This window comes from Corvus cornix, chromosome 1A (assembly GCF_000738735.6).
Source record: "Corvus cornix cornix isolate S_Up_H32 chromosome 1A, ASM73873v5, whole genome shotgun sequence".
NCBI classification, from domain to species: Eukaryota; Metazoa; Chordata; class Aves; order Passeriformes; family Corvidae; genus Corvus; species Corvus cornix.
The window spans coordinates 34,505,055-34,515,777 of NC_047057.1; the positions used below are offsets into that span (position 1 = coordinate 34,505,055).

Sequence of the window (10,723 nt, forward strand, 5' to 3'; positions counted from 1 at the left end):
AATCAGTTCCTGTCTATTCCAAGAGATTATACCAGTCACTCCAATTTAGAGTCAGCATCATATAAGCAGAACTGTCAGAATAAACAAGGACTCTAAAAAACACTAGATACTGTTTATTCGTATCCAAAGCACTTGAGAAAGAGAGCCAAAACAATTCATGGTTCACACGCTTGCTTATCTTCCTAAAGGTTTACAAATCTTTGGTTGATTGGGACATCCATAGCTGCTTTGGACACTTTCACAAGACTTGTATCTTATGAGAACAGCAACCCTTTCTTTCCTATGTACGTGTGAGTCATCACTGTACCATTTCCAGTTCTCATAATCAAGCTGAACACACTCTTTATACACAAAACCAAGAAAAATTGCCAGTGCAGAGCACAGTCTCTACAATAATAACTTACAGGTTATTTGAACAAAAATCAAGAAATAAAAATAAAATTGTAAAGGCCAAACAAAAACAACCCAGAGGGAATACTGGTTTTAAATAAAGATATACTAACCTTATTCAATATTGCTCACTAAGAAAATGAGAACACCACAGACCCCTAGAATTAGTCTGAGCAGGCTTTTTCTACTATTTACACTGACTGGTTTCATATTTACACCCAGAAACCAAATAGACTATTTTTCCTTTTCACCAACTCTTGTTTTTATTACCACAGGGTTTTTAAACCTAGTTCTAAAAAGGTGTACTTTATTTTCTGAGAAAGCTGTGAAACTGGTATGCATCTAGTAATTTTCAGGAAAGCCACTGTATACATAAAAGTAATAAATATTACCCATTCATAGCAGTACCATTGGATCATCATGAATAAAGTGATTGCTTGTAACACAAGCGGGCCATAAGGGAGAGGGTTGGTTTGGTTTAAAGTGCAATTTATCCAGATTCAACAGTTTTGTTCAGCTTACGTTTTTACCACCAGAGGACATCAGAACTATTTCTGCCATTTATTTGATGGTAACAGAGGGAGTAGGCTACAGGTTGTGGTTCACATGTGGCTGTGAAGCTACTGGTGCACTATGAGGATTTCAGTTCACTGAAGTACCTCATCAAGAGACTTGCCACACCCACCCTGTAAAAATCCTTGTCAGATCTCAGACATTATATCTGCCTCAAGAATGGGAAGCTCAAAACCATACACACCTCAACACTGACAAGCAGACTCCAACAAATCCAGACAGTGAGTAGCTCCCCCGCCCCTATTTTTTCTTTCATTTTTTTTTTCTTAACTCAATAAAGGGGGGAAAAATAGAGGCTAGACTAACTTTTTTAAAATAATCCAGTCTCTGCCATGATCACCTGTTTCTGGTTTAGTTAACAAGATACATTAGCTTAACCAGCTGTTTACAGATCTCTCCTAAAACAGGTAACAAAATGTCTCTAGAAACATTAGCGACTGGCTTTCAGTAAAGGTAACAAAGACACAAGGCAACAACTGAGAATCAGGCACTGGTACTACCTACAAATAGAGTAATTTGGTCCTTAGTCTACTGAACAAACATGTTCTGGTGGCCTTTGTTTATTCTTGGGGTTTTGAGATCAGCCTAATGCAATTGCGTATCAAAGCGAGTTTTGTACTTTAGGTACACCAGGATCAGGAAATAAGCTTCATCAGAATCATCCTGGTTGCACATTGCTTGAAGTGCATACCAAGGAAGGCATCTGTCCCTACCTTATTCCTATAATTTGCTCTAGTTGTTCTTCGGAAAACAGAATAATGGACCAGAGTGAACTTTTGAACTGGCACAGCAGGACTATATTTCTTACTGAGAACAGAGTTTGCTTTTATTTTAGCTTTAGGATAAGTGTTACTTTTTTAGATCTGCTCAAGCTCAGTTTAAATGCCCCAGGTAACTGCAAGACCATGGACATAGAACACACTGGCTAGGGACAAACAGGAAATGTAACTCTACTGTCCTAAATCCACTCATGAGCTCAGCATGTTACGTAGCAGCTACAGTAATTTAATTAATTAACTCCGACTGCCATGGTCTGACCTTTCCCATAACAAGTAGTAAATCCTAGATATCAAACTGCAGAATCATCTGCTTAGAAACATCCCCTAACTGCTTTCTCACATTTGAGCCACTTCATAACTGAGTGAACAGTTTACAGGAAGGGTATTCTCTCAGCTGTGAGGGTAAGAGATCTACAGCCAGTCCTATGCATTATTTTTTTCTATGTCCACTTCATAAAATAAATCTCCTAATTAATAAAAGGTTCCAAAAGGAGAATTTTCAGAAAGTTCAGAAATAACATGCACATTCCGATTTCATTTAAAGAAAAATCCCAGCCTTAAAAACAATCTAGATCTCTCTTCTACACAAAACCATGTACAGAACAACTGTCTAGTGAACAAATGCTTCAGTGTAAGAAGTCTTGCAAACAATTAATTCATGTATTATAAGAAGGTCTCCATGTACTTATGTGAACACAATATGCCATAGCTACACATAGCAAACCTTTAATTAGGTAGCCCTGAAAATAAGCAACACTGGTACCTTCAGGGATCTATAGCCAGAGGTCCCGGGCAGAAAGGCTGTGCAGAAGAGATGCGGGGCACACTGCTCTTCTTTTGTGGGAAATGAATGGAAGCTACTAGAAATACTTTTCTACTAAAATGTCTCACTGTCTGAAGTGGTTTAGGAGGGATGTGTTACTAAATTCTCCTCAAGCTAAAAGGAGAATGCAGACAAATTGACGATCTGGGTAAAACTGAGGCATAAGATAAAAGTTTCATTTCTTTAACTAAGTTTGTGGTTAGGATCACATTTCATTTACAGGGCTAAAAATGTATGTACAATGCTCCAAAATGCAGAAACCTACAAGGAGTGAGGGGGAAAAAACATTCATTTATGTCCATTGTGCACCATTTTAACATCCTAAGCTCTGTGTTTTAGTTGGTTTTAAAACAAACAAAACCCCTGAACATAAAATCTCTTACATACTTATTTCCTCAACACCAGGAAAGGATATGGAGACTGCATCCACTAGCTGCAATTGCTGATTCTATGTTGCACAGGCTCTAGAGTATTGCTAACTTCACTGGTGTGAATTACAATATCCAGTAGTCAATTCTACCTCCTTCTAAACAAACACAGAAAGCTGCAAAGTCTTGCTGAGGAAAAACAGGACGGCTGCAGGCTTAAGACCTTTACTGCTCTGAAAAAAAGCCTGACAAATATATGCTGCAACTAGACAACTACAAAGCAAAGGGTAGAGAGGAAGTAAGAGAACAGAGATTTTTCCCACAAGGCTGGTTCTAAACAAATGCTACTCACATGAACAGTGTACTATTTCTAAACAGATCAAGTCTTTCCATTTTGAAACTACAACACTAAAATTTCAATACTAGATAAAAGTTTATATATGAGAAAAGTTTGACCTATGTTGCTAGGGAAGGTTCCCCTCACACAGTTTTTTGAATTTATTTATTTATTTAGAAATCTCTGATACAGCATGTTCCACAGGAAAAAACAAACAAACTTTCCCACAAAATTTTCTGCAAGAAGTGTATTTAAGTAGGAGAGATCATAGAAGGCAAGACAAAACTGATTGACCAATTCACAGCAAGCGAAGAAGAGAAGACTTAAATAATTTTACTTTCACTGCAAGAGAATAGGAATGTGCTCCAAGTCAGTGACTGCATCTCCAAGAGTAATGTCTAAGTTTATCAATCTTTTAAACATCTCACACTGACCAAACTACATGTTTTTTATAAATGATTTGCATAAAAAGCAGTTATACTGACAGGAAAGCAAAGTTAAGTCTTGTTACACCAGATAAAATCTTAGTACTTGGCTACTGGAGGACTGATTGCACACAAACTACTTGTGTTGCATTACAGGAATCAAACTGCTAGAGGATGCAGTCAGATAATATATGAATCTATATTTCAATGTTTAAAGAATTTTTAGCTTCTGTTAGGAAAAACAGAATTAGAATTTAGAGCTAATATAGTAATGGTGACTTCTATTTAAACACATTATTTAGAGCAAAGCTCAGTTGGGAGCTGAAGACTTAAGAATACAAGCTAATACTTCTTGTTTTTAAAGTCATGATTTAGCTTTCACTAGATAAACTCTGAAGGAGCCAGTCCTCCTTCACTGTTTTATTTCCCCTTTCCCATCATGGTGACTCACATAATGTGCTGCAAATGGAGTTTACAAGGCTATTAATATCCAACCCCTCTGTGAACCCAAACACCTTTTCAATAATAAAATGAGCACGTAAACCTACTTAGAATCCTGTTAATATACATTTATATGCCACACATACTGTCAAAGACTAGAACAAAGATGGTTATGAGGAAAGACACAAAAAGAGCAAGTAACACATAACAGGAAAAAAATTTCTGAAGCGGGCAAGCATGGATAAGAATTTAACAATCCCAGTAAGTTTTAGAATGCCCATTTCTACATGGAACTCTGGACTGGAGCTAAGCAACTTCAGTATAATTTGCATTATGAGGCACTCAGAGTGGAAAATGTCTCATTCATTCTTGTTTCTAAAAACGAACTTTGAAAAACCTCAATGCTTATATTATCTATACACGCCATACTTGCATGATGAGCCTGAAAGGAAATTTGTGGCATGGGGATAAGGAAGAGGGAAGGGAAGAAGAGACATTATCAAGGATTGAAGACAGGAGGAAAGTCATCTGCAGCAGTCAAATGGAACAAACGTAAGGTAACAATCTTCTACACAAATATACCTCACATAATGTAACCACAGAAAAAAATAACTGCAATAGTCTTTTAAGACAACACATTCGCTGTGGATTTGCCTCTAGATAATTTGTTCATTTTTAAGACAAAAAGAATTTTCTCTATTACCTTTCCTTTTTCTTCCTTCTTTTTAAAAACACCGGTCCTAGCATTTAATAATGGGTAACACTGAGAAACTTACCTCAAAGTACAGTGGGCTGTATATAACCTTCTCATTCTATTTTTGTATAGTGCCAGAACCCCTGAAGCCAACTTGATAATAATTCCAGAATAAAAATATTTTATGGGTAATGTATTTCAGCTTTGTTTTCTCCAGCAGTAAAACTTGTTTTCTAGTACTTTAAACAAAGTAAAAACATCCAGAATAGAAATATCTGTAGTGTAAAATCAATAACATTTACAATGCACTTTACTATTGATGGTAGTAACTCTTCTAAGTAGGCTTCTTCCATACTGTGTCACAATAACTTTTTGAGTTCCTATTTTTTTCCCAGCTACATACACAGACTATTAATGTATAGATGAGACAAGTACAATACCTGGCCTTTTACTATTAAATATTTTCACTGAAGCACGGTGAACCTTAAATCAGTATTCCCCTGTTCAACAGCCACCCATAAATGCCTAAAGGTATCAATTGCACTGTATCAGAAGAGTCAGGAGACTTAAGTTGACCTCTGGCACACCTTGGGCATGCATTCCACTGACGTTGGTGAGGAATGATGGACAGCTGAATTGCCTAGGTTCTCTATTGACTGTATTACCAGGCACGGGTTCTATACAGCACTACCTGAGTCCTAATTCCCAGCACGCCCTTTTGCTGAAGTCACAGCTGCTTATCAGATGGAAATCTGGGCATGCTCATTCCCTCCTGTTTTCCAAGGAGGAAAGCCCACGAATGAAGGCAGGAAGGAGACATAATGTGCTCCAAGAGGCACCTTGTCACTAAGAAAGCTGGCCTGCTGGGAGCCCTGCTGAACACACCTTCCCTGTAGTCCACAGCACAATCCATGCACGCAGCCACGGGCGGGCCCTGCACGAATTTTAAAACCCAGAGCGACCATACACACACCCCCTGCACATTTAAGCCTCTCTTGCTTACAGAGCAGGGATAGAAAAACGCTAATAAGCAAGACTCACTACTGAATACCAGAAAAACCTCCCCAAAGTTAGCAAGGTGCTTAAGATTAATGGACAGAAGAGAGCAACTGAATACTAGTGCTCACTAACCATCAGAATAGGGTGACTAAGACACATAGTTCTCACCCAAAGAAGCTTTCTGGACAGCTCTTTTGCAAGGTATTTCTGAGAATTTCTAGTGGAACCAGAACAAGATCTGGTCAGTTTGTTCTAGTTTTTGTCTCTCTAGTAATAAAATCTGCCAAAGGGATAAATATATATATAAAGTCAACTTTGAAACTTCACTAGGTAAAGACAGGGTTACTTTAACCATACACAACCTTTCCCTCAGTGAGCAGAATCTGGCCTGAGGGTGTTTACAACTGCCCCAAGTTGACTAGAATTCTAAAAATGCAGACTGGCCTCCCAAAAATCTAGATCTAAACCAAGCTGTAATTAGCATGCTATCACTTTATCTCAATCCAGAGTGTATCTGAAAAGACTTTACAGAGTGTGGATCTACCATAAAAGTTACTCCACTCTTCCAATATCTGGCTGTCTTTGTCCTCCTAAGGAGGTCATCAGGTCTGTTAGAATCCTTAAGTCTGCTTCCCACCACCCTCATTTTCTTTTCAAAGAGTAACAACAGCACTGTATCTTGAACAATGAAAAGCCACAGATCATCAACATACATTGAATATTTTCCTTTTGGTAATGCACTCTAAGATTTGCTTGCTGAAGAGTCAGTCTGTCTTTCACTGGGGGGGGTATTAGGCAGGATGGGTTAATATGATTACACCAGGTCCCATTCTCCAGACTGATGCAGCTCTGCAGCTTCCTCTATTACTACAGAGTGCACACACTGTTCTGAGGTTGGATATTGAATGTATTAGAGAACTAAACTCCTGACAAAGAGCTTTTATAACTTTATTCAACAACACACCTGAAACAATATAAAAGAATTAAGGTATTTTCTGGGCCATCACACATCTCTGCCTACCTGCTGCTAAGACCATACCAGGTTTCTCACCGACACATCACCTACAAATCTTGTGGGATTTGAGGATACCTACTAAGTTAGACCAAAAGGTAACACTCAGTTTTGTCAGCCAATAGGCTACATCTTTTAAGCTCCTTTCTCCCCTCATTTAAGGATAATAGTTTAGCAGATGAGATACATAAATATCACAGCTTCCAAATCAGATCTGGAGACTGAACAGGCCATTGCTAGAACACATTGTTCCCAGTAATTTGGCAGAGGTGCTCCCAATAATCTGGCAGGTGTTTCTGTATGGTGATGTAAGCCACCACAAAACAAATTTGGCATCTTTTGTTTTCCATTGAGTATCTTGGTACATATTCTGCTGTGTACATTGCTATTCCAGTCTACAAACATCAAAGAAACACACTATGTAAACCTCACCTCAAATTTATCCATGACAAATCACACTTGACTGTTTAGGTTTTATGCAGAAATGACTGACTTAGTGAGAGAGAGCAAAGCATCCTATTTCTTTAGTCTTGACCTTAGCAAGGCTTTCAACAGAATCACAGAACCAAGAATTGCATGGGACCTCTGGAGGTCACCTGGTCCAGCTCCCCTCCTTAAGCAGGGCCACCTACAGCCAGCTACCCATGACTGTGTTCAGACAGCTTTTGAATATCCCCTAGTATGCTCCCTGAGCAGCCTGTTCCAGCATCTAGTCACAGTCACGGTATCTTTGTAAACAAGCTGGGAACATATGGATTAGTGGAATAGACTACAGTAAGGTCAAAAGCTGACTGGACTGAACAACTGGTGGTTCAAGAGACAGCAAATTATTAGCAGCATTCCTCAAGGGTCAGTACTGGGGCTGATGCTGTTTAGTATCTTCATCAGGGCCAGGGCTGCCATTCAGAGAGCCCCTGGTAAGCTGAGGGAATTTCTTGACAGCAAACTCACGGAGTTTGACCAGGAAAATGCAAAATCCTGCACCTGGAACAAAAGAGTCCCATATTTGGATTACCAACTCAAGAAAATAACCCCATGCAAGTACAGAATGCAGACTGGCTGGGTTGCTGCTGGGCAGCCTAAGGGCTGCAAGGTGGCTCAGGTACCCAGAGACTCCGTAGAACCTCCACCTTTGCAGATATTCAGAAGTAGAGCAGAGAGGGCCCTGAGCATCATAATTAACTTTCAAGTGAGCCTGGCTTTGAACAGGAATTCAAACTAGATAGCCTCCAGACCTAAATTACTTTATGATCTGCCTGAAGCAGGTGAGGCTTCTGACATGAAGAGTGTTTAGATAGCTTTCTTAAAGAACTACATGCAATCACTTTTTGAAGTGGTAATACACAGGTCCCTATCACCCTCCACAACTGGGCTTCTAAGAGTGGATTTTTATATCCTTGCAAAGCTCTGGGTCTACACACACCAACCAAAAGTCAAGCCTTTACTTCACATTCTTCATAATCCAAGTCTAGGTGGCAGTATAAAATACAAGATTATTAGATAAAATTGGAGTAAAACCTAGCTTAACAAATAACGTAGGAACAATAGCCATTCATGAAAATAGTAAAATTATGTCTGTTAGCTTTATAGGCCTTACTTTGATCCATGGGATACTGTATTCATCATCAAGAATTTCCACATCAGGAATATCAACTTACTACATCACATTGATCTCAGTTTTATAGTATTTAAATTAATTTCTGTTTCTCATCATCAAGAAGTACATTGTGCTATCATGGTTGAGCTAATTGGCAGGAGAACAACACTAGCAAACCTGCACGAGCGAGTGCACGCACAGTCTTTGTGTCATCTTAACTGAGAAAAGAGGACTAGAACTTCAGCCCATTGGCCAAAATTGAAACTTCATTTTCACCAAAATTATATAACCACTGCTGTCATAAAACTTTCTTTTAATTTAGTATGAGCAAAAAAACCCCCCAAATTAGACCCTAATTCAGTACCATCCCTTACCATAACGAAGGCACATTTCTTAACATAGGTAGAAATCTCAATCCATTGCTCAATCACAACCAAGAGATGATGCTTTTCCAGTTTTCATGCTGACAGAACTCAGATAAGTTGAACACCTCATGTTATCAGCTTTCAGGTATCTAGATATGTAAAAGCCAAATTTTCAATCTCTCATGTTGGATGAAAGGTTTTTGCCAACCTGCACAAAGATAAACCAGCAGAGTTCCTGGCAGAAAAGTCAGAATCTAGTCCTATCATCAGAATGTTAGCCAAGTTCTCTAAAGGTATGAAAATGAGGATGTGGATAATTGCTAGTTTCTACTGGAGGGAACTGTACTTACAGGAACTAACCTCTTGCATGGATGAATAACATAATCCAATCTAATTCTGCCTTTGATGAAACCAAAACCAACACACTTTAAATAACTTTAAGATTCCTTCTCTGCTTTGCGATACACAGTAAAACAAGGGAGGAGGCACGACAATGTCTTCATGATCTATCAAGAATAGAGATTTTTATTTTTCTTAAACACAAGTGTGGATTTGATAATAGATGCTACAAATATCTCCTTCCAGTGGTATGAAATGGGATTAGAGGAACAGATGACATTTCTAAAAAATGGATTTTCTATCAGGTTTTACAGCTCTTCTCAAAGCAATTTAGTTTCCTGAACTGAAACCTAACAAAACAGCATGGTTTTTTGCTTAAAACTAAACAGGTGTACATTAAAGTGCATATGCTAATAAACACTAATATTTTTAATCTCTTTTAAAAAATTAGCAATTCTCCCCCCCAATTTACAGTAAGAAAGTACCAATCATAGAGAGATACATTCAAATATCAATATCAGAAAGGTGATTATTGATTTCATTTTCCTGTAAGGTTTGAGACTGAAATCCTATTCTTCATCTACAGCACAGGACCTTGTATCAGAAGGTATTTCTAAGACAGCCACAAGTGAGAAAACACGTCTTTGACTATAGTCCCACCTAGAACAGGGACTTAGCAAAGGGAGTCTCACATATTCTAAGTTCTGTAAAGACGGCCCTCTTTCTGAAATTGCCACGCAGGACGTTTCCAATTCTCAAAAACCCAGGTGTTGGGAGAACTTTTACCCTGATGACACGTATGATGCTTCAGCCAGAGTGTGTTACTCACGCTTAAGCAAGAGGAAGAGGAACGCCACAGAGGTTTGTTAGAGCAGCCCCGCCGCCAGCAAGCGCCCACGAAACGCCACCTTTACCCACACCTGCCCCGATTTAATTGGAACAAAAAGCCTTCTCCTCCCTCATCCCACCGCCCCTACCTTCCACCGATCGCCCGATGCTGCGCAAGTGTGTGAGGGAGGGGTACGCGGCATGAACCCCCTTCAGGTACTGCTCCAGCTCCTCGGCGTGGTGGTACTTGAAGTCCAGCGCGGCCGCCACAGAAACCAGGCAGAGGATGAGGATGCCCACCGCGTCCTAGAAAGAAACAGATGAAGCTCCCTCCGCGGGCTTGTCGCCGTGCGGCGGCGGCAGCGGCCAGCCCGCGGAGAGCGCCCTCGCTCCCTCCCTCCCTCCCTCCCCCCTGGCTCGCTCCCTCGCTCGCTCCCTGCCTGCCGGGAGCAGGTGCCGCCCGCCCTACCCCGGCGGCCGCCCGCATGCTGCCGCCGCTGCCCCGCCACTGCCGCCCGCCCCGGGCGGGGGCCGCCATCCCCCGGCCTCGCCCTGCCCCTGACTGACGCGGCCTCCATCCATTCAGCTCCCCGGCCCGCCCAGGGGTCGGGGCCCGGGGGGAGACATCCCTCCCCTTGTCCCTTGTCCCCTCCCTCCTTCCCGCCGCGCCGAGGGCTCTCACCTGTGCGCGGCGCAGCTCCCGTGCGGCGGAGCCCTCACCGCTGCCCTCTTTTCATCGCTCCCTGCTGCTTT

General features: G+C 40.7%; 1 protein-coding gene across 2 annotated transcripts in view; it reads right to left on the reverse strand.

Moving 5' to 3' along the window:
* CPM (carboxypeptidase M) overlaps nucleotides 1-10,494 on the reverse strand; it is a 28,172-nt gene extending 17,678 nt beyond the window's left edge. The window contains exons 1-2 of one of the 2 annotated variants that reach the window (XM_039570934.1): nucleotides 10,440-10,494; nucleotides 10,120-10,276 (exon numbers count right to left, since the gene is read on the reverse strand). In XM_039570934.1, coding sequence (XP_039426868.1) covers nucleotides 10,120-10,276; nucleotides 10,440-10,457 — 175 coding nt within the window. In that variant the 5' untranslated portion in view covers nucleotides 10,458-10,494. Of the gene's footprint in view, nucleotides 1-10,119; nucleotides 10,360-10,439 lie in introns of those variants that run through there. The other variant, XM_039570935.1, reaches the window with a different exon arrangement.
* Between the last annotated feature and the right edge of the window lie 229 nt (nucleotides 10,495-10,723).